This window comes from Ranitomeya imitator, chromosome 3 (assembly GCF_032444005.1).
Source record: "Ranitomeya imitator isolate aRanImi1 chromosome 3, aRanImi1.pri, whole genome shotgun sequence".
Classification (NCBI taxonomy): Eukaryota; Metazoa; Chordata; class Amphibia; order Anura; family Dendrobatidae; genus Ranitomeya; species Ranitomeya imitator.
The window spans coordinates 183,315,509-183,340,885 of NC_091284.1; the positions used below are offsets into that span (position 1 = coordinate 183,315,509).

Below are 25,377 nucleotides of genomic sequence, written 5' to 3' on the forward strand. Positions count from 1 at the left end.
ATGTCTTGTTGAATTTTGAATAATATTTTATGTTGGATAACCGATTTAATAGAATGGAGTATTCCACCATTGAGTTAGATCAAAATCAATCTTTCACCAAGTTACATACATTATTTACTTTTCTACAGGTGTTTGGATATTCGGAAATTACAACGCCAAAGTCACAACTCTAAGGTTTAAGAATGCAAAATGTGCAAGTGAAGAAGATTATGAATTCTCAGAATTTTCTTTTGACTATCCAACTACTAGAGCTGATTCAGGGGAAGAGTCTGAAGAACTAAGACTCACTGATGAAGACATGGACTATAATGAGCAGCTGGCTACTATGTTTCACATTCGGTCACTTAGAAAAAATAATGAAGCAACAGATGAAGGTGTAAACCTTACTGCTTTAGCCATAGAACATATGTTTGAAAGTAATGATGAAAAGGTAAAAATTTCTGTTAACCAAACAAATGGAAATGAAGATTATTCAACGCAGTTGGATGAAGAGGAGTTTGTAAAGAACGATACAAGTTGGAATATCTCAAAAGATGAACCTGAAGGCTTTAATGGAACAAATGAGTTACAGGATGTCATTCTTGATCGGTGGGATAAGTTGAATCAAACAGAACAGTTGCATGATTGGATTTCAAGAAATAGGACAGGTTTAGAAAGTGAATCAGCCAGTAGTCTAGCAAGTTACGATGATGGTAATTCCACGTTATACTTCGAAGAATCATCTATAGAAGAAGATAGAAAAGTAGCACAGGATTATACATTCAGTAATGGATCAAACATAGCAAAGTCCATAAATCCGACCAAAAGACATGCAGAAAATGATAATGGAAACTCCAGTACTGAAAATGTTATTGAAAATAATGAAGAAGTACACAATTTTTTTACTGACACTCAGGGTCTTCCATCTGGTGATACCCCGATATCTAATGATGATGTTTTTTCATTGGAGAGACCTGAAAATATCACAGAGTTACCAAAATTTGTTAATGTCACAAGTAAGGTATTGCACTTGGAACAAAATAATGACAAAACTCAGGTAACATCAATTCTGGACAGTAAAGCAGATGATCATGGTGATGTAGGGAACCAGGTACCAACTTCAGCATCACCCTCCCTTCTGCCCAGCAATCTTCCGAACATCACAGCCCTTCAAACTACACATGATGATGAGAGTGCTCGTATCCAAACTCAAGTGACCACAACAAGTCAATCTAAAAACAGCATAGATGATTTTTATGATGCAGAACTTGCAGAAATGTTTGGGTACGTGAGGGGTTTTCTTAACATGATATATATTACTATAGAAGAATATGACCTTGTATGAACCTAGAAATCAGTTTAGTGTTAGGAGCTTGCATCACATTTAGAATATCCAAATAACAACAGTTGTAGGCAGCTCACCCAGTCTTTCGTCCTTTGGAGATTTGCTCACTGCCAGGAACCTCACGGAATTGAAATGTTAGAGGCACAACCATGATGTAATAGCCACAGTATGCAACAGAAAATTCCAGCGAATCTTTCCTACTTAGCAATTAAAAACCATTTTATTCTTTCATCTTTAAAATAATCCATATGGCAGAAGTCCTTAATATACACAGGGGGATAAAAAAAGGGCACACTGCTGCTTTATGCGTGCAGACTACGCGTTTCGTCCATCTTAAGTTTTCTTCTAGGTCTTAGGTCTCTAGGGAGACCTAGAAGAAGACTTAAGAATGTCAAAACGTGTAGTCTGCACGCATAAAGCAGCACTGTGCCCTTTTTTTTGACCCCCCTGTGTATAATAAGAACTTCTGTTATATGGATTATTTTAAAGATGAAAGAATAAAATGGTTTTTAATTGCCAAGTAGGAAAGATTCGCTGGAATTTTCTGTTGTATTCATTTAGAATATAACCTGCACAAAGAAAATTACAATAAAGAGACCATTGGGTCTTAGGTGTATTTACAATGCAGCCTGTGGGTAAACTTTGAGTTAAAGGCTTTTCCAGAACTTAACAATTGGTCAATATCAGATCTGTGAGGCCCAACACTCTCACTGATCCTCCAGCAGCTGGAACCAAGAAATGTACGGAACTGGCTACTGTGTTCCTCCCTAAATCCCTTGGCTCCAGCCGCTGCCGAGGCTGTTTAGAACTGACCGGTGGAGAATAAGATGTAAGTGTAAGACCCCCACTGATCTCATATTGATGGCCTACCCTATTGATAATTTATTAATTGATAAGTCCTGGACAACCTTTTCCCACACCACTGTTATCTATACATAATTTAATATAAAATGTTTGTTTTGATTCTATAACAGAGAAAATTAAAACTAAAAGAGGACCATCACTGGGTCAAAAGTGGCCAGTTTTTACTATTATTTTATTTCTGTTGCTCCCGTAAATAATATGTTTGATTTTTTTTTTTGCGTTTTAATTTTTCAAATCTGCCATATAATTTCAGAGATTTATGGGGCTTTTATATTTAGCTCTACCTTTTATAGTTTTAACAAAAGGAATAAAAAAACTAAATATTTAGGAGAGCAGCGCAAATAAAATATGAAAAAAATTTGGCCATTTTTGACCCAGTAACAGGTCCTCATTAAAACCTAGAGATACAGAGCTTTCATAACATTTTGAGGTGCCTATACATATATGGTAACGTGTGGTATCTATGTATGTATGGTATCTATGGTATGTGGTATGTATGGTACAAAACCAGAAGTATCAGGTCACAGAACTGAATTATTATTCCCATTGAGCTTCTATGTCCAAGTTATATTCTAATTTCACCCCCCAGTATTTTCACTGTGATCATAGAAAGAGGGTCATGTAGAGACCTGTCGATCATTTCTATTGGCACTGGCAAAAGGCTGCCAGGGAAGAGCTAGACTAGTCTCATCTCTGGCTATGGTCCCGGGCTGGATCTTTCAAATATATTTTTTTTTAAACAGAAAAAACTATACCTGGGGCTCCTTCCAACCGCTGTTGTTACAGCCCGATGCTGGCTATATAACACAGATGGGACGTGCCTCAAATGAAGTGGGCTCTGCTCCTGAGACTGCACCATATACCCTGTAGCAACATCTGACTAAAGTGTATGTCCAAGATCGTTAGGGTTTTAAAGGGTTGGATGTGACATAAGGATGGCAATAGAGAACCAGCTTTCTTTCACTTTTGAAGAAAGCTAATTTGCATTCTTTTTTCCCATGGAACATATATAGACCTATAAGTCTCCTTACATAGGGAAGTCTTGTGACACAAGGAGAAAGTAGACCACCATAAAAGTCCTATAAACAGTACCTTTCTTTACACTAATGAGGGGCAAGGCCCCAAAAACTGTTGTCTTTAGGTAAAGGTCTTTTCCTTTTTGAAGAAGTGGAAAGATTTGGCAAAGAGTCTGATTACCTCCACCTACTTGGTCTTGAATGTTGACTAATGATACTTATGTTTTTCTTCCTCAGTGCTCATATATTTGGAGATATAATAAAAAATGTATTTCGCCAGGAACAAAGTGATGAAACAGAGGCAAAAGAGAATGAAAATCTAATGCCTAATGAAACTGTAGACGATAGTATCAAAGAACTGAAAAATACATCTCTCCCAACTACAAGTAACGTGACAGTAAAAACCAGCAATAATAACAATGTAAAAAAAAAAGTAGATTACAAAAGGATGAATACATTTCAGATTCATGAAAATACAAATGAGACCACTGTGATGTATCTAAAAAGAAAAAAGAAGATGAAAGGAAAAAGAACTGCTGGGAACAATGGCCAAACCAACGTACATGGCTTTAAGATAAACGAGACCTCATATGATGAATACATGGCACAAAATAATTCTGTGCACAATGATGTAGGGAATAGGACGTTTAGTCCTGGAGGGTTTAGTCCAAGAGGGCATAATCCCAAAAGTTTGCAACCCAGAGGATACAATCCTCATGAACGCAAATCTGAAATCGTAATTGGAGTATCCAGAAAATTTGAAGGTGATTATGCAGAGTATGATCATGACGTTAGCCTCTTCAGTGATGAAGGGAAAACCAAACTGCCATATCTTATATATGAAGAGCCATATAAAATAGAGACGGAGGATGATGTAAACCGCTACACGAATCCAGATAGAATAGTGGAAAATTTCATGCGAACCTCAAAAGGAACGAAAAGGAATTACTATATTGCAGCTGAGGAAGTGCAGTGGGACTACACAGGAGGCTCAAGAAGGTACGATACACATCTTTATATTGTTCTTTCTCAGTTACAATAGTTTTCCGTACTGTGCCTATCACTATATTGCTAATTACCGTATCTGATATTACATCTCTGCTGTGGACATGTGAATTTCCACTTTATGGTGACCAATGACCATTGTTTCCCTCCATTTAAAAGCGCACAACTAAATACGCTAAACACAGTGATCACAATGTCTTGTAGCAATGCTTCTGTAGTCAAAGGGAACTTATCAGGCAATTCACCAAACCATGGGCACAATTTGCAGCCCCCATGTAGAAACCATAAAAATGACCCATAATTACAAATGACCACATCTATGGAACCACATGACGGATTTAAAAAAACAAAACAAAAAGAGATTACTTAGGGGAGCAGTGGGAACAAAATAATAATACAACTGCCCATTCTTGAACTAATAGGTCAAAGATCAAAGAATTGAACAAATATGTTTGTTTTCCTACAGAAATCAGGTAAATGAGAAACCTTTTAGTGAAACAGGACAGAACATATACACAAAAGTTGTATTTCGACAATATCTCGACAGCACTTTTACAAAACAAGATGTAGAGGGTGAATATGAAGAACATCTTGGCATACTTGGACCTGTGATTAGAGCTGAAGTTGAGGACGTTATCCAGGTAAGAATTCAATTCCACATTCACGTAAAAAATGTTAGAATGTTAGTAGATTAGTCCCATGATGTTAATAAATTGATTGTCTATTATCTGACTGTTACCTTCAATATAACATTAGAATTATTGTGATATATTTTGTGTTGTGTCCGTAGGTGACTTTTAAAAATCTAGCATCACGGCCGTACTCCCTTCATGCGCATGGGGTATCTTATGAAAAGTCATCAGAGGGCTACAGGTATGATGATGAAACTCTGGAGTGGCTAAAGAAAGATGAAGCTGTGCATCCTCAGGAATCCTATGTCTATGTGTGGTATGCTACAAAGCAATCAGGACCTGAGCCAGACGGTTCGGCATGCAAGACATGGGCCTATCACTCGGTACTTAACCCGGTAAGGAATGTGCCTGTACATGATTATCAACTAATATATGTACAGTTGGTACAGAAAATATTCAGACCCCTTTAAATTTTTCACTCTTTGCTTCATTGCAGCCATTTGGTAAATTCTAAAAAGTTCATTTTTTTCCTCATTAATGTACACTCTGCACCCCATCTTGACTGAAAAAAAAGAAATGTAGAAATTTTTGCAAATTTATTAAAAAAGAAAAACTGAAAACCACAATATCATGGCTCCCTAGACTTCTGGCTTCCAGCTTGCCAGGGGCAGTGAGCTGGTGCTTGATTGACAGTTCAGATCAGCTGCATTATTGTCCCTCTGCGTTGAAGTGTGCTCTCTACGATGTGGTGGTATGAGACAGCTTTTCCTATGCAGCCTCAGAAGAGCACTGTGGCATTGAATCTGTCCAGGATTAGGAGCTAAGGCTACGTTCACATTTGCGTTGTGTGGTGCTGCGTCGGCGACGCAACGCACAACGCAAACCAAAACGCATGCAAAACGCATTGTTTTGTGACGCATGCGTCCTTTTTTGGCATCACAAAATGCAATGCAACGCATGTCCATGCGCCCCCATGTTAAATATAGGGGCGCATGACGCATGCGTCGCCGCGGCTGCGCCCGACGCAGCCCGGCAGAACGCAAATGTGAACGTAGCCTAAGGCCGGCGTCACACTAGCGTATCACATTCGATGCGAGAGCATCGGATGCGATATGCTAATGACCCTCGGCTCCTGCTTGCAGCAGAGCAGGAGCCAAGTGTCATGCGTCTGTGCTCCGATTCTCTCACACAGGAAGGATCGGAGCACAGCTGCGGAGGAGGCGGAGAAATGAATTTCTCCATCTCCTCCATTGCTGGGGTCCGCTTATAGCGCACATCACTCGGATGTTATCCGAGTGATGTGCGCTGTCTCACTCGCACCCATAGGCTTATATGGGTGCGAGTGAGCCGCGAGTTTTTCTCGGTCCGAGACAATCGCAGCATGCTGCGATTGTCTCGGACCGAGGAAAACGGCCGACAAAAAGTCGGCTGCTGGGAGCGGCCCCATAACTTAATATTGGTCCGAGTGCAATGCGATTTTTTATCGCATTGCACTCGGCCGTTTTAAACGCCAGTGTGACGCCGGCCTAACAGTGTGATTCAGTGATCCCGGCCAGCTTCAGGCCGTGATGATTACAAGCTGTACTGCTGACAGATAGCACTGTTGGTTTGTAACCTAGGCATCGAGGCATAACAATATTATTCAATTTTTGAGAACGGAAACTATTTAAATCCTAAGGGTATGTGCACATGATGCGGAATTTGCTGCGGATCCGCAGCAGTTTCCCATGAGTTTACAGTACAATGTAAACCTATGGGAAACAAAAAACGCTGTACCCATGCTGCGGAAAAAATAGGCGTGGAAACGCAGCATTTAATTTTCCCCAGCATGTCAATTCTTTGTGCGGAATCCGCAGCGTTTTTACATCTGCTCCAAAATAAAACTGCAGATGAAAATCCGCAATAGAAAACGCGATAAATCCGCAGTAAAAACCGCAGTGTTTTTCCCCTGCGGATTTATCAAATCCGCTGCAGAAAAATCTGCAGAGGAGCTCTATACATGTGCACATACCCTAATTGTTAAGGACTTTATTAAGTAAATTGTAAAATTGCTTGTTTTTACTACATTTTAATTTTTACGATATCAGAACATGTGAACAAGCCTTTAAGAGCAACCTCTTAATATTGACTATGCTCTATGTGTTAATAACAAAACGTAAGTTACGAAAGAGAAAAGTTGCAAATGAAAAGTAGGTGTATGCCCAGCTATCGTAAAAAAAAAACATTATTTTATTCTATCAAAAAAGAAAGGAAAAAAAGGTAAATCTAGAAGAAAGGAGTGAAAAAGCAGAGAGAGGCATCAGAGCAAGATTTGTGCCAGATCTTGTAGGTAACAGATTCTGCAGCAACAAAATTATGTAAAAAACTAGATGGTAGCCCGATTCTAACGCATCGGGTATACTAGAATATGTATATGTAGTGTATAGCACAGCTGTAACGCTCGTGCCGAGACTGGTTGGCGCGGGCATCTGGGAACATGGCCCCACTGGACCACAGACCAAACTTCCCTGGAAGGGGCATAACTAAGTAGCTTCCTAGGTGTTCGCTGGAGCCTCTGATGGTGAGGTCAGACTTGTGCAATAGGAAGCTACCAGGTGCCACTCCAGGGTGGAGTCTGACTGTGGATACTGATCCCACCGGCGACAAGACACAGACAGGCAGGCACGACTGTGACACTGGCTGATGGATGGATACGGCAGAGGCCCTGACGGGCAGACTGGCTTGATGGAGATACAGGCAGACAGACGGGCACAGCTGGAACTCAGGCAGACAGGCAGGCACGGCTGGCACTCAGGCAGACAGGGTTGATACTCAGGTAGAAACTGGTATACAGGCTTCACCAGGAATCTCAGAAAGCACAGTCTCTTTGTGCTCAACAAGGTTAGCTTCCCCAGGAATCTCAGAAAGCGAAGTCTCTTTGTGCCCAACAGGGTTACCTTCACCAGGAATCACAGAAAGCATAGTCTCTTTGTACCCAATGGGGTTAGCTTCCACAATGGACTGGACCATTTCCTCCGGGCAGACAAGAAGCAAGAACTTGGATGCTACCGACTTGATATCTTCACCAGCCGGCCACATGGAAGCTGAAGGAACACTCACAGGATACATCTTCTGCCCGTTATTCAGAGACAAACCTTCAGGTAGCAGAGATGTTCTAGAGCACTGAGCACAGGAAAAATCATTGGAGCTGAGGGTGGAGAACAACAACTCCACCGGATCAGGAAAAATCTGAGAGGAAAAAAATTCTGTTTCGGAATCTTCACCAACCGGCCATATGGACGATGAAGGTACCCACATAGGAACCAACTTCTGCCTGTTATCCAGAAGAAAATGTCCAAAAGGCGGGGATGCTTCCATGAACAGGTTACAGGTATAGTCATTAGAGACGTGTGGAGAGATAGTCACCGCTTCTCCATCTTTGGTGACTTCAGCACACCTTGACTCGATGACGAGCACACCAGCAGAAGAAGACAACATAATTGACTGTCTTTGACGCATGGGGACCAGACACCTCTCATGACTGGGTAAATTCAAACGAAGCATTTTGCAGGAACTCTTGACCAGAGCGGGTGGTACAGTTCTAGGCTCAGAATGACCCATGGGCATAACAGACAGCATACGGAAGACAAACTTCTTCGTGTATAAGGCTCCAACTTGGAGCTGTAGTTGTCCTTGCAGGACTAGACTGCTCTTTAGCAGGGCTCAGCCATTATCAGACAACGCCCACACCGGGTTCTGGAGCTGTAGAACGGAGATCATACCCCGACTCCATCTGGCAGGCGACTTTACCACGCCAAAGCTCCCGGAAAACAGAGACACAGTCTTTGATTTTGATGGAGAGGAAGTACTCTCACCTAGGGCAGCCTCTCCTGCCGGCCCAGGGTTTTGGAGTTTTAGATCTTCAGGGCAAAGACCGTCTGGATGTTCCTTGCAACCGCAGTGATACCGCGTTCCCTTCTTGCGGCTGGATTTGGGCTGCGGCTTTCCCAGACCACTTTTATCAGCCTTCTGGGGTTTTGCTTGGGTAGCTGCTGGGACAGGTAGAGGAACAGGCGGGTTTTGGACGGACTTGGTCAGACGTGGCAGTTTCTTTGGAGAAGGAGAAGGCAGAGCCAAGAGCAGAGAAGGAGAAGGCAGAGCTAAGAGCAGAGAAGGAGTAGGCAGAGCTAAGAGCCAAGAAGGAGAAGGCAAAGCAAAGAGCAGAGAAGGAGAAGGCAGAGCAAAGAGCTGTAGGCGGAGCCACGTGCAGAAACGCAGGAGGCGGAGCCACATGCAGAAATGCAGGAGGCGGAGCCAAGTGCAGGAACGCAGGGGGCGGAGCTAAGAGCAAGAGTAGTAGAACCGCAAGGAGCAGAGCCAGGTAGAACCGCAAAGAGCGGAGCCGCAGAGCGAAGCCACAGAGTGCAGAGCAAGGTCAGAGTGCAAAGCAAAGTTACAGAGAGCAGAACTGAGAGCAAAGTCACAGAATGTAGAGCAAGGTCAGAGTGAGGAGCAAAGTCACAGAGAGCAGAGCTGAGAGCACAGAACCACAGGTTGTGATAGAACTGTGTTATGAAAGGCAATTCAGTACCACAATGGACATAGCGGTCAGAGCACATACAGTGATCTGACAATAACCCAAAATCATAGAACGAGCTCTGAGACGTGGGAACTCTGCAGACCGCAATCCCTAATCCTCTCCAAACAACACTAGAGGCAGCCGTGGATTGCGCCTAACTCTGCCTATGCAACTCGGCACAGCCTGAGAAACTAACTAGCCTGAAGACAGAAAATAAGCCTACCTTGCCTCAGAGAAATACCCCAAAGGAAAAGGCAGCCCCCCACATATAATGACTGTGAGTTAAGATGAAAAGACAAACGTAGAGATGAAATAGATTCAGCAAAGTGAGGCCCGACTTTCTTAACAGAGCGAGGATAGAAAAGGCAACTTTGCGGTCTACACAAAACCCTAAAGAAAACCACGCAAAGGGGGCAAAAAGACCCTCCGTACCGAACTAACGGCACGGAGGTACACCCTTTGCGTCCCAGAGCTTCCAGCAACAAATTAGACAAGCTGGACAGAAAAAATAGCAAACAAATAGCAAAGAAGAACTTAGCTATGCAGAGCAGCAGGCCACAGGAATGATCCAGGGAAAAGCAAGTCCAACACTGGAACATTGACAGGAAGCCAGGATCAAAGCATTAGGTGGAGTTAAGTAGAGAAGCACCTAACGACCTCACCAGATCACCTGAGGGAGGAAACTCAGAAGCCGCAGTACCACTTCCCTCCACCAACAGAAGCTCACAGAGAGAATCAGCCGAAGTACCACTTGCGACCACAGGAGGGAGCTCTGCCACAGAATTCAAAACAGTACCCCCCCCTTGAGGAGGGGTCACCGAACCCTCACCAGAGCCCCCAGGCCGACCAGGATGAGCCACATGAAAGGCACAAACAAGATCGGGAGCATGGACATCAGAGGCAAAAACGCAGGAATTATCTTCCTGAGCATAACCCTTCCATTTAACCAGATACTGGAGTTTCCGTCTAGAAACACGAGAATCCAAAATCTTCTCCACAATATACTCCAATTCCCCCTCCACCAAAACTGGGGCAGGAGGATCAACAGATGGAACCATAGGTGCCACGTATCTCCGCAACAATGACCTATGGAATACGTTATGTATGGAAAAAGAATCTGGAAGGGTCAGACGAAAAGACAGAGGATTAAGAACCTCAGAAATCCTATACGGACCAATGAAACAAGGTTTAAACTTAGGAGAGGAAACCTTCATAGGAATATGACGAGAAGATAACCAAACCAGATCCCCAACACGAAGTCGGGGACCCACACGGCGTCTGCGATTAGCGCAACGTTGAGCCTTCTCCTGGGACAAGGTCAAATTGTCCACTACATGAGTCCAAATCTGCTGCAACCTGTCCACCACAGTATCCACACCAGGACAGTCCGAAGACTCAACCTGTCCTGAAGAGAAACGAGGATGGAACCCAGAATTGCAGAAAAATGGCGAAACCAAGGTAGCCGAGCTGGCCCGATTATTAAGGGCGAACTCAGCCAAAGGCAAAAAGGACACCCAGTCATCCTGATCGGCAGAAACAAAGCATCTCAGATATGTTTCCAAGGTCTGATTGGTTCGTTCGGTCTGGCCATTAGTCTGAGGATGGAAAGCCGAGGAAAAAGACAAGTCAATGCCCATCCTACCATAAAAGGCTCGCCAAAACCTTGAAACAAACTGGGAACCTCTGTCAGAAACGATATTATCTGGAATGCCATGTAAACGAACCACATGCTGGAAGAACAATGGCACCAAATCAGAGGAGGAAGGCAATTTAGACAAGGGTACCAGATGGACCATCTTAGAAAAGCGATCACAGACCACCCAAATGACTGACATCTTTTGAGAAACGGGAAGATCAGAAATAAAATCCATAGAGATATGTGTCCAAGGCCTCTTCGGGACCGGCAAGGGCAAAAGCAACCCACTGGCACGAGAACAGCAGGGCTTAGCCCGAGCACAAATCCCACAGGACTGCACAAAAGCACGCACATCCCCCGACAGAGACGGCCACCAAAAGGATCTAGCCACTAACTCTCTGGTACCAAAGATTCCAGGATGACCAGCCAACACCGAACAATGAACCTCAGAGATAACTTTATTGGTCCACCTATCAGGGACAAACAGTCTCTCCGCTGGACAACGATCAGGTTTATTAGCCTGAAATTTTTGCAGCACCCGCCGCAAATCAGGGGAGATGGCAGACACAATTACTCCTTCCTTGAGGATACCCGCCGGCTCAGACAAACCCGGAGAGTCGGGCACAAAACTCCTAGACAGAGCATCCGCCTTCACATTTTTAGAGCCCGGAAGGTACAAAATCACAAAGTCAAAACGGGCAAAAAACAGCGACCAACGAGCTTGTCTAGGATTCAACCGCTTAGCAGACTCAAGATAAGTCAAGTTCTTATGATCAGTCAATACCACCACGCGATGCTTAGCTCCTTCAAGCCAATGACGCCACTCCTCGAATGCCCACTTCATGGCCAGCAACTCTCGGTTGCCCACATCATAATTTCGCTCAGCAGGCGAAAACTTCCTGGAAAAAAAGCGCATGATTTCATCACTGAGCAATCAGAACCTCTCTGCGACAAAACAGCCCCTGCTCCAATCTCAGAAGCATCAACCTCGACCTGGAACGGAAGAGAAACATCTGGTTGACACAACACAGGGGCAGAAGAAAAACGACGCTTCAACTCTTGAAAAGCTTCCACAGCAGCAGAAGACCAATTGACCAAATCAGCACCCTTCTTGGTCAAATCGGTCAATGGTTTGGCAATACTAGAAAAATTGCAGATGAAGCGACGATAAAAATTAGCAAAGCCCAGGAACTTTTGCAGACTTTTCAGAGATGTCGGCTGAGTCCAATCATGGATGGCTTGGACCTTAACAGGATCCATCTCGATAGTAGAAGGGGAAAAGATGAACCCCAAAAATGAAACCTTCTGCACACCAAAGAGACACTTTGATCCCTTCACAAACAAAGAATTAGCACGCAGGACCTGAAAAACTGTTCTGACCTGCTTCACATGAGACTCCCAATCATCCGAGAAGATCAAAATGTCATCCAAGTACACAATCAGGAATTTATCCAGGTACTCTCGGAAGATGTCATGCATAAAGGACTGAAACACTGATGGAGCATTGGCAAGTCCGAATGGCATCACTAGATACTCAAAATGACCCTCGGGCGTATTAAATGCAGTTTTCCATTCATCTCCTCGCCTGATTCGCACAAGATTATACGCACCATGAAGATCTATCTTGGTGAACCAACTAGCCCCCTTAATCCGAGCAAACAAATCAGATAACAATGGAAAGGGGTACTGAAATTTAACCGTGATCTTATTTAGAAGGCGATAATCTATACAAGGTCTCAGCGAACCATCCTTCTTGGCTACAAAAAAGAACCCTGCTCCTAATGGTGACGATGACGGGCGAATATGCCCCTTCTCCAGGGATTCCTTCACATAACTGCGCATAGCGGCGTGCTCAGGCACTGATAAATTAAACAGTCGACCTTTTGGGAATTTACTACCAGGAATCAAATCGATAGCACAATCACAATCCCTATGCGGAGGTAGGGCATCGGACTTGGGCTCATCAAATACATCCCGGTAATCAGACAAGAACTCTGGAACCTCAGAAGGGGTGGATGACGAAATTGACAGAAATGGAACATCACAATGTACCCCCTGACAACCCCAGCTGGACACCGACATGGATTTCCAATCTAATACTGGATTATGGACTTGTAGCCATGGCAACCCCAACACGACCACATCATGCAGATTATGCAACACCAGAAAGCGAATAATCTCCTGATGTGCAGGAGCCATGCACATGGTCAGCTGGGTCCAGTATTGAGGCTTATTCTTGGCCAAAGGCGTGGCATCAATTCCTCTCAATGGAATAGGACACTGCAAGGGCTCTAAGAGAAACCCACAACGCTTAGCATACTCCAAGTCCATCAAATTCAGGGCAGCGCCTGAATCCACAAATGCCATGACAGAAAACGATGACAAAGAACAGATCAAGGTAACGGACAGAAGAAATTTTGACTGTACCGTACCAATGGTGGCAGACCTAGCGAACCGCTTAGTGCGCTTAGGACAATCAGAGATAGCATGAGTGGAATCACCACAGTAGAAACACAGCCCATTCAGACGTCTGTGTTCTTGCCGTTCAACTCTGGTCAAAGTCCTATCGCACTGCATAGGCTCAGGTTTAAGCTCAGGTAATACCGCCAAATGGTGCACAGATTTACGCTCACGCAAGCGTCGACCGATCTGAATGGCCAAAGACATAGACTCATTCAAACCAGCAGGCATAGGAAATCCCACCATGACATCCTTAAGGGCTTCAGAGAGACCCTTTCTGAACATAGCTGCCAGCGCAGATTCATTCCATTGAGTGAGCACGGACCACTTTCTAAATTTCTGACAATATATCTCTATCTCATCCTGACCCTGACAGAGAGCCAGCAAATTTTTCTCTGCCTGATCCACTGAATTAGGTTCATCGTACAGCAATCCGAGCTCCAGGAAAAACGCATCGATATTACTCAATGCAGGATCTCCTGGCGCAAGAGAAAATGCCCAGTCCTGAGGGTCGCCGCGCAAAAAAGAAATAACAATCAAAACCTGTTGAACTGGATCACCAGAGGAGCGAGGTTTCAAGGCCAGAAATAATTTACAATTATTTTTGAAACTCAGAAACTTAGTTCTATCTCCAAAAAACAAATCAGGAATAGGAATTCTTGGTTCTAACATAGATTTCTGATCAATAGTGTCTTGAATCTTTTGTACTCTTGCCGAGAGCTGATCCACAAATGAAGACAGACCTTTAATGTCCATCACTACACCTGTGTCCTGAACCACCCAAATGTCTAGGGGAAAAAAAAGGCAAAACACAGTGCAAAGAAAAAAAAAATGGTCTCAGAACTTCTTTTTTCCCTCTATTGAGAATCATTAGTACTTTGGGCTTCCTGTACTGTTATGAAAGGCAATTCAGTACCACAATGGACATAGCGGTCAGAGCACATACAGTGATCTGACAATAACCCAAAGTCATAGAACGAGCTCTGAGACGTGGGAACTCTGCAGACCGCAATCCCTAATCCTCTCCAAACAACACTAGAGGCAGCCTTGGATTGCGCCTAACTCTGCCTATGCAACTCGGCACAGCCTGAGAAACTAACTAGCCTGAAGATAGAAAATAAGCCTACCTTGCCTCAGAGAAATACCCCAAAGGAAAAGGCAGCCCCCCACATATAATGACTGTGAGTTAAGACGAAAAGACAAACGTAGAGATGAAATAGATTCAGCAAAGTGAGGCCCGACTTTCTTAACAGAGCGAGGATAGAAAAGGCAACTTTGCGGTCTACACAAAACCCTAAAGAAAACCACGCAAAGGGGGCAAAAAGACCCTCCGTACCGAACTAACGGCACGGAGGTATACCCTTTGCGTCCCAGAGCTTCCAGGAACAAATTAGACAAGCTGGACAGAAAAAATAGCAAACAAATAGCAAAGAAGAACTTAGCTATGCAGAGCAGCAGGCCACAGGAATGATCCAGGGAAAAGCAAGTCCAACACTGGAACATTGACAGGAAGCCAGGATCAAAGCATTAGGTGGAGTTAAGTAGAGAAGCACCTAACGACCTCACCAGATCACCTGAGGGAGGAAACTCAGAAGCCGCAGTACCACTTCCCTCCACCAACAGAAGCTCACAGAGAGAATCAGCCGAAGTACCACTTGTGACCACAGGAGGGAGCTCTGCCACAGAATTCACAACAGAACTGAGCAGAGAGAAGCAGAGCCACAGGCAGTGGCAAACAGAGCAGAAAGATAAGGTGGAGGTACACACAGCAGAGTGGGAAATGACTAATGACAAAGAAGGAGCAGGAACGGACATAGACCAGAGTTCAGACAGGAATGGACACACAAACAGAACACAGATTAAGGCCTGCTAATTGCAACCCTCTGAGAAAGGAAACAGACACGACCTGGCAGCTCAGTAGCAAGTGCTAACTGAGGGAAATAGTTTGCTCAGGAATCCTCCAATGGGTGAGGATGCCTTAAGTATCAGAGGCCTCAAGGCTATTGGCCAGGAGCACCTTAGGGAGGTGCACACAGTCTCAATAAGAATCCGGAGTTGCTGGCGCCGCCCCCCTATGCACACAGCCAGGAAGTGTACACAGAGTAAGCGGCCATGGAGCACATGGCATGAAGCCGGCAGCAGACAGATCTCACAGCATGGCACAGAGTGAGTGAGTAGATGTAATATGCAGGTGGGGAATGGAAGGCTATGCAGTGATGCCGACAGGGTTGTTACAACAGCTCACGTAGTATATTGCGCAGCCCACGTAGTATATTGCAAAGCCCACATTGTATATTGCGCAGCCCACGTAGTATATTGCACAGCCCACGCAGTCTATAGCAATGTGGGCACCATATCCCTGTTAAAAAAAAGAATTAAAGTAAAAAATTGTGATATACTCACCCTCCATTGGCCCCCGGATCAAAGCGGTTACCGACGCTCCTCGTGCGCTCCGGTCTGAAGAGTGCATTGCGATCTCGCGAGATGATGACGTAGCGGTCTCGCGAGACCGCACATCATCATCTCGAAAGACCGCAATGCATGGAGCGGTCACCGGGCGTCGCGAGGAGCGTCGGTAACCGCTTCGATCCGGGGGCCAACGGAGGGTGAGTATATAACTATTTTTTATTTTTTTTATTATTTTTAACATTAGATCTTTTTACTATTCATGCTGCATAGGCAGCATGAATAGTAAAAAGTTGGTCTCACAGGGTTAATAGCAGCGTTAACCGAGTGCGTTACACTACGGTCAACGCTGCCATTAACCCTGTGTGAGCGCTGACCGGAGGGGAGTATGTGGACGCCGGGCACTGACTGCGGGGAGGAAGGAGTGGCCATTTTCTTCCGGACTGTGCCTGTCGCTGATTGGTCGCGGCAAAACAGCCACGACCAATCAGCGACTTGGATTTCCATGACCGACAGAGGCTGTGACCAATGAATATCCGTGACAGAAAGACAGACAGAAGGACAGACAGACAGACAGAAAAACGGAAGTTACCCCTAGACAATTATATAGTAGATAGTTGTTGTTTTTTTTCACAGTTTCACAGGAGCAATTTAGAAAGTTGCTTAAGAGCCAATAGAGAAATCCATATGAAGGTGTTTATAGCATTTAAAAATGAATTTGGAGTTCTATATAAAACAAAATTACCTCCAACCCTTTCAAGAAAAGGAATAATGCCGTTCATCTCAATCCACCAAAGTAAGCAATTTTCAGATGCAAAGAGGTATCAAGCATGTCCCCATGTTATCCATCTAGAACAATATTATTTATGGACCACTATTTTTGTAAAATTATAGGTAACTAGTCAGCTGACGATAAATGGCCAGTATAGTATATTTATCTGTTTTATATCTCTTTACTAGGAGAAGGATATTCATTCTGGCCTTATTGGGCCCCTGCTCATCTGCAAAACTGGGACTCTTGATAAAGACACCAGCCGTCCACTGGATGCTCGGGAATTTACGCTGCTGTTCATGACTTTTGAAGAAGAAAAAAGCTGGTACTTTGATAAGAACTCAAAGAAAATGTGCACAGATGAAGCTAAAAAATCATCAGATGGGGTGAACTGTCATACCTTTCATGGTAAGAAGGATCAGACATAGAAAATAGGCAATATAGTGAATATACCAAAAATTGTACTCGGACCAACGTGTCATAAAGCTGTGGTCCTGGCGCACTGTACGACATCTGCATAGCTTATTCCAGAGGCTTCCACTGTAGATATTTTGATACAAATATATGTTGATTCATACACATGAAAAGATTTTCCTATATGACAAGTGCTTCACTCTGATATTACTAAAACAAATAACAATCATGACAGCTATTTCTCCCTGTTCATTTCCAGCCATAAATGGAATTACATATAACCTTCAAGGTTTCAATATGCATCAGAGTGAACTGGTGAGATGGCACATGTTAAACATGGGAGGATCAAAAGATATCCATGTAATTAACTTCCATGGTCAAACCATGACAGAAAGAATAAATTCAGAATTTCGGCATCCAGCTTACCCCCTAATGCCTGGTAAGTAGAATGGCATTCCACCTCTGTAGAGTTATGTTACTGTACGTCTATCACTTGTCTTTAATTAACCAATACCTTGTTGTGCATATTCTATCCTCATTTTTTATTATGCTTGTCTTATTTTGCACCCAGGGTTGTATAATTCCTATAAAACTAGTATTTCATTAAATATATTAAAAAAACACCAAGAAGACATACAAAAAGCAAAAAGAACTCTAAATACTAGGTCTTGGTGGACCTATGGTATAGTATCATAGGTCAGAGAGTTATGGATAAGTCCACCTGAAAAACCACCAGTCAACACCAAGGAACCTGGTGTTTATTCAGGTGGACATATTAAAAGTATGCTTTTCTTTGAAACACCACAGCGTTTCCGATTAAAACATACATTGTTGCGATCATAAAGCCAGTGCCTGATACATGTGGTCCACAGAATGGGCAGCAGGTATCAGACCCACTTTAAATGGCATCTGACAGTAGGATCAACCCCTCCTAAGCCGTCTACATACAAAGATGATTCAAATGATACCTTGATATCAGCCATCTGATGACTGATTCTGGAGGAATTCACATTTTTCTCATATGCAAATGAGCTGAAAATATCAGAGTCGCCCTTTAAGCACAGCCATTCAAGGGGTCTTACGGATTTAATTTCCTTTTTGTTGTAGAGGCATCTTTTTTCTAATAGAATCAGCATTACATACCTCCCACTGCTCCAGAGCTGCATCCCTGCTGCAGCTCAGTCTTTATTGATACGGCAGCAACAGTGATGTCATGACTGCACATGACCGCTGCAGCCAATCAATGAGATCTGTGGTTTTGTGTCATTTACATCATCATACATTACTTATTACTAGATTAAAAGTCACCGAGCCCCCACTAGATCTTGCTTGGCTTTTCTTTTCTTCCGCCGTTAAAAGCCAAGCTCGGACATTTCTGTAATTCTTATTCATATTACTAGTTGTGATGTCTTCCCTGTTAGGCTGTGTGCCCACGATGAGTATTTGGTGTGTTTCTGATGTTATAGATCTTTCTGCAGCATTCCTGCACCCATAAGCTAAATTAGGTTACTTTTTCATTGCGTTTTTGCTTGGGGTTTTTTACGTGCATTTTTATTGTGTTTTTTTAGCTGCATTTTCTGTCTTCAAGTTATGTTTTTAATAAAGATGCTTTGTTTTTTATATGTCCTGGTGTTTGGATTTGATAAAACCTTATGGATACAGTCATGTGTGGATTACATGCGTTTTTACTGCATTTCCATGCACTAAAAACACATAAGCGCTTTTTACCTCAGGATTTTCCTAAATTCTTTCACGTCTATGGTGAAAATTTGCAAATAAGACGTATATTTACTGCAAGAGGGATTGACATGCTGTGGATCTGAAACACACATCGCAGGTCAGTTTCTCGTGTGTAAGGCTACTTTCACACTAGCGTCGTACGACGCACGTCGTAATGCGTCGTTTTGCAGAAAAAACGCATCCTGCAAAGTTGCCCGCAGGATGCGTTTTTTCTCCATAGACTTCCATTAGCGATGCATTGCGACGGATTGCCACACGTCGCATCCGTCACGCGACGGATGCGTCGTGTTTTGGCGGACCGTCAGCACAAAAAAAGTTCCATGTAACTTTTTTTGTGCGTCGTGTCAGCCATTTTCGAGCGCACATGCGCAGCCGAAGCTCCGCCCCCTCCTCCTCGCAACTCACAATGGGGCAGCGGATGCGTTGAAAAACTGCCGACGCTAGTGTGAAAGTAGCCTTAAACGGCAAAGCACAGGAGGCTGGAGATTTCTATAAATCCCATCCACTTTGCTGGGACTGTAAGATGTTGCGTTGTTTGCATAGCAAAAATACGCAGCGTCAAAAGCTCTCCAAATGCTCATCGTGGGAACTTAACCTTACAAGTACTATTTTGTGTTTTCTTAGGTACATTTGCCACAGTTGAAATGAAGCCAGCAAGGGCCGGTATCTGGCTGCTCAATACAGAAGTTGCAGAATATCAGCAAGCAGGAATGCAAACATTATTCAATGTTGCAGAAGAAGGTAAATTGAAAAAATCCTAACACTTGCCGTGTGGTTTACTAATACACTTTTATGGAAATTAGAGCATGAAAAATACATGATTGTCGTCTACACGCCATAGGTGTCAGTAATAAAAGGTTCACTTTACAAAGATGCAGGGAAGTAGCTGCCTGTCACTCTGTCAGTCAATTGTGAGTTGACAATTTTCTATTCTAGTGTGCACATTTGTGCCTATCTTCTGTGACAAAACGATCATGGCTTCATTTAGTGTTGAGCATCTGACCAAAACGAACAAAGTTGATACCTGGAACTCACCATCTGTGGTGGCCGTCTAAGCCAAAATTATACAGTTACCTTCATTTATTTTTCATTTGTCCTCTGAAATTTTAGAACATTAAAATAAATCCAAAATAAAGCCCCCATACACAATAGATAGCTTTCACCTGAAGGATCGTTTGGCTGACAGCTATCTCTCAAAAGTCCCCCATATATAGGAACACTGAGCTCAGCCGGGCTCTCCTGTATTGTCTAGGAGAGAACCTCTGCCAGACTCCTCTGTCCTTCTCCAAACTCCACTGGCAGTGGCTATCTCTCTGAGAACAAAAGGATTGACCCTCAGAAATGACATGTGCCAGATTCTCCTCTTCCCAGACATCATCTGTTGGGGCCAAGTTTGGAGGCCCCACACACATTACACAGTTGGTTGATCTAGCCGATGTATCTTGGTCCAGCTGACTTTAGTCAAATGTTTATGGGTCTTTTAGGCTATTATGTTAATAAACCAGATATTATTCCAGCTAGAGAAAAACTGTGCAGCCTATAATCACTTTTGTGGTATGACAATAAAGGGAAAACAATAGAGAATACAGTTTTACATTTTAAAAATTACAAAAAGGAAAGTTTAGTCACCCTTGGAGATTTGTGTGCTCAGATAACTTTGACCAGGGTTTCAGACCTCAATTATCTTATTAGGGTTATGGCTTGTTCACTATCATCATTAGAAAAGGCCAGGTGATACAAATTTCCCAGCTTTATAAAAACCCAGCCTCCTCTAACCTTGTGCCAAAAAACAAAAGCCATGGGATGCTCTTAGCAGCTGCCTAGCACTCTGAAAATGAAAATGGTGAAGATCCACAAAGTAAGAGAAGGCTATAAAAAGATAGCAAAGCATTTTCAAGTTGCCCTTTAAGCATGGGGGTGGATTAATCATGTTTTGGTGTTGTGTTGCAGCCAATGGCTCGGGGAACATTTCACGGGTTGAGGGAAAAATGGATTCAATGAAATTTCAACAAATTATTGATGCAAACATAACACCATCTGTAAAAAAAATCTGAAAAGAGAATGGCTTCTACAAATGGATAATGATCACACATCAAAATTCACAATAGACTACCTCAAAAGGCGCAAGCTGAAGGTTTTACATTGGACCTCACAGTCCCCTGATCACAACATGATTGAAAATATGTGGCTAGATCTCAAAATAGCAGTGCATGCAAGATGACCCAGGAATCTCACAGAAGAATTTTCCAAGGAAGAATGGATGAAAATCTCCCAAACAAGAATTGAAAGACTCCTGGCTGGCTACAAAAAGTGTTTACAAGCTGTGATACTTGCAAAAGGGGATGCTACTGGTACATTAATATAAGTTCCTCTAAAAACACTTTTTTATTATAAACTGAAGAGCCCGGCGTTGCCCGGGCATAGTAACTGTGATTAGTTATAGCACCTCACTTTTCTCATTTCTCCCCTCACATCTCTCATTTCCCCACTCATATCTCTCATTTTCCCCTCACTCCTCTCATTTTACCCCCTAACACTTGTCATTTTGACCTCACACCTGTCATTTTCCCCTCAGTATATACTTGTATGTCATCTCCCCTGTATATAGTATATACTTGTATGTCATCTCCTCCTGTATATAGTGTATACCTGTGTGTCATCTCCCCTGTATATAGTATATACCTGTATGTCATCTCCTCCTGTTATAGTATATACCTGTATGTCATCTCCTGTTTATAGTATATACCTGTATGTCATCCCCCCTGTTTATAGTATATACCTGTATGTCATCTCCTCCTGTATATAGTATATACCTGTATGTCATCTCCTCCTGTATATAGTGTATACCTGTGTGTCATCTCCTCCTGTATATAGTATATACCTGTATGTCATCTCCTGTATATAGTATATACCTGTAAGTCATCTCCCCTGTATATAGTATATACCTGTATGTCATCTCCTGTATAAATTATATACCTGTATGTCATCTCCTCCTGTATATAGTATATACCTGTATGTCATCTCCTCCTGTATATAGTGTATACCTGTGTGTCATCTCTTCCTGTATATAGTATGTACCTGTGTGTCATCTGCTCCTGTATATTGTATATACCTGTATGCCATCTCGTCCTGTATATAGTATATACCTGTATGTCATCTCCCCTGTATATAGTATGTACCTGTATGTCATCTCCTCCTGTATATAGTATGTACCTGTATGTCATCTCCTCCTGTATATAATATATACCTGTATGTCCTCTCCTCCTGTATATAGTATATACCTGTATGTCATCTGCTCCTGTATATAGTATATGACTGTGTATCATCTCCTCCTGTATATAGTATATTCCTGTATGTCATCTCCTCCTGTGTATAGTATATACCTGTATGTCATATCCTCTTGCATATAGTATACACCTGTAGGCATCTCCTCCTGTATATAGTATATACCTGTATGTCCTCTCCTCCTGTATATAGTATATACCTGTATGTCATCTGCTCCTGTATATAGTATATGCCTGTATGTCATCTCCCCTGTATATAGTATGTACCTGTATGTCATCTCCTCCTGTATATAGTATATACATGTATGTCATCTCCCCTGTATATAGTATGTACCTGTATGTCATCTACACCTGTATATAGTATATACCTGTATGTCATCTGCTCCTGTATATAGTATATGCCTGTATGTCATCTCCCCTGTATATAGTATGTACCTGTATGTCATCTCCTCCTGTATATAGTATATAACTGTATGTCCTCTCCTCCTGTATATAGTATATACCTGTATGTCATCTGCTCCTGTATATAGTATATGCCTATATGTCATCTCCCCTGTATACAGTATGTACATGTATGTCAGCTCCTCCTGTATATAGTATATACATGTATGTCATCTCCTCCTGTATATAGTATATACCTGTATGTCATCTCCCCTGTATATAGTATGTACCTGTATGTCATCTCCGCTGTATATTGTATATATACCTGTGTGTCATCTCCTCCTGTATTAGACCTTGTTCACATGTTCTTTGGTCAGTATTTTTACCTCAGTATTTGTAAGCTAAAACTTGGAGTAAAAAAAGTTTATTCGAAACATGCCACCATTTCTGTATTTTACTCCCACTCGTGATTTTGGCTTATAAATACTGAGGTAAAATACTGACCAAATACTGACCGTGTGAATGTGGCCTTATGCACAGCCTTCATTTGCAGCGCTTCACTCTTCTCTATACACAGCCTCATACTGCAGCAGCACCTCACTTCTCTAATTTCCCCCTGACATCTTTTATTTTGCCCCTCACATCTCTATCCATGAGGCTCCTCCCTTTCCATTGACGTCATGCCTCATAGAAGCAACTCCATTCTAGACACGGAGCTAGATGTGTCACAGCTCAGCTTTCATCGTTTAAACAGCTCTGGTGAAATGAAAGATGCTTAGTGATTGGTTATGGAGTGGGCGTGGCTGATACACACACATACACACACACACACACACACACACATACCCTCAGCTTTATATAGTAGACAAAATTACTTATTTTAAATCAACAACATAAATTAACAAAACAAAAATCATTGTAATGATTTAATACAATATAGACACACCTTCCTACAATATATACAGAGGAGGACGTTCCACAATAAGTGGTCCATCCTAATCAGCTTAGGGATATAGATAGATTTTAAGAATCTACTTACCTAGATAGATTAGGGTTCAACAGGATAAGTCGGCAAGGAGCGGGGGCGCCACTTTCGTTGCCAACCCCCGAGGCATAGGTAGGTGACAATTTCAGAAACAGTTTGCCCATGTATCCTCCCCGTAAACATTTATCCCTAAACTTATTAGACTGGACCACTTATTGTGGGACATCTTCCTATATATATTGTAGGAAGGTGTGTCTATATTGTATTAAATCATTACTATGTGTTTTGTTTTGTCAGTTTCTGTTGTTGGTTTAAAATGTGTAATTTTAATTATTATAATAAAAAGTATATTTAGTGGAACTTATGTTAATTATTTGATACCCCTATATTAAGACTATCATTTGTAAACTTTAGGTACTAACCATGCAGGGTTCCCAAACGTTTGCATTGGCCCATTTTCCTTTTTGTAATTTTTAAAATGGAAAAGAATATACACTGCTCAAAAAATAAAGGGAACACTTAAACAACAGAGTATAACTACAAGTAAATCAAACTTCTGTGAAAATAAACTGTCCACTTAGGAAGCAACACTGTTTGACAATCAATTTCACATGCTGTTGTGCAAATGGAATAGACAACAGATGGAAATTATTGGCAATTATCAAGACACACTCAATAAAGGAGTGGTTCTGCAGGTGGGGACCACAGACCATATCTCAGTACCAATGCTTTCTGGCTGATATTTTGGTCACTTTTGAATGTTGGTTGTGCTTTCACAATCGTGGTAGCATGAGACAGACTCTACAACCCACACAAGTGGCTCAGGCAGTGCAACTCATCCAGGATGGCACATCAATGCGAGCTGTGGCAAGAAGGTTTGTCGTGTCTGTCAGCGTAGTGTCCAGAGGCTGGAGGTGCTACCAGGAGACAGGCCAGTTCACCAGGAGATGTGGAGGGGGCCGTAGGAGGGCAACAACCCAACAGCAGGACCACTACCTCAGCCTTTGTGCAAGGAGGAACAGGAGGAGCACTGCAAGAGCCCTGCAAAGTGACCTCCAGCAGGCCACAAATGTGCATGTGTCTGCACAAACGGTTAGAAACAGACTCCATGAGGATGGTCTGAGTGCCTGATGTTTACAGATGGGGGTTGTGCTCACAGCCCAACACCGTGCAGGATGCTTGGCATTTGCCACAGAACACTGGGATTGGCAAATTCTCCACTGGCGCCCTGTGCTCTTCACAGATGAAAGCAGGTTGACACTGAGCACATACAACAGATGTGACAGAGTCTGGAGACGCCGTGGAGAGCGTTCTGCTGCCTGCAACATCCTTCAGCATGACCAGTTTAGCAGCGGGTCAGTAATAGTGTGGGGTGGCATTTCTTTGGAGGGCCACACAGCCCTCCATGTGCTCGCCAGAGGTAGCGTCACTGCCATTAGGTACCGAGATGAGATCCTCAGACCCCTTGTGAGACCATATGCTGGTGCGGTTGGCCCTCGGTTCCTCCTAATGCAGGACAATGCCAGACCTCATGTGGCTGGAGTGTGTCAGCAGTTCCTGCAAGATGAAGGCATTGAAGCTATGGACTGGCCCACCCGTTCCCCAGACCTGAATCCACTTGAACACCTCTGGGACATCATGTCTTGCACCATCCACCAATGTCAAGTTGCACCACAGACTGTCCAGGAGTTGGCGGATGCTTTAGTCCAGGTCTGGGAGGAGATGCCTCAGGAGACCGTCCGCCGCCTCATCAGGAGCATGCCCAGGCATTGTAGGGAGGTCATACAGGCACGTGGAGGCCACAAACACTACTTAGCATCATTTCCTTGTCTTGAGGCATTTCAACTGAAGTTGGATCAGCCTGTAACTTCATTTTCCACTTTGATTTTGAGCATCATTC

At 43.0% G+C, this 25,377-nt stretch overlaps 1 protein-coding gene across 1 annotated transcript in view; it reads left to right on the forward strand.

Annotated features, from left to right (window-relative positions):
• Window positions 1–25,377, forward strand: part of F5 (coagulation factor V) — a 128,926-nt gene that overhangs the window by 86,012 nt on the left and 17,537 nt on the right. The window contains exons 13-19 of the mRNA XM_069761677.1: window positions 129–1,263; window positions 3,442–4,203; window positions 4,676–4,850; window positions 5,000–5,236; window positions 16,862–17,081; window positions 17,347–17,526; window positions 19,452–19,568. Coding sequence (XP_069617778.1) covers window positions 129–1,263; window positions 3,442–4,203; window positions 4,676–4,850; window positions 5,000–5,236; window positions 16,862–17,081; window positions 17,347–17,526; window positions 19,452–19,568 — 2,826 coding nt within the window. The remainder of the gene's footprint in view (window positions 1–128; window positions 1,264–3,441; window positions 4,204–4,675; window positions 4,851–4,999; window positions 5,237–16,861; window positions 17,082–17,346; window positions 17,527–19,451; window positions 19,569–25,377) is intronic.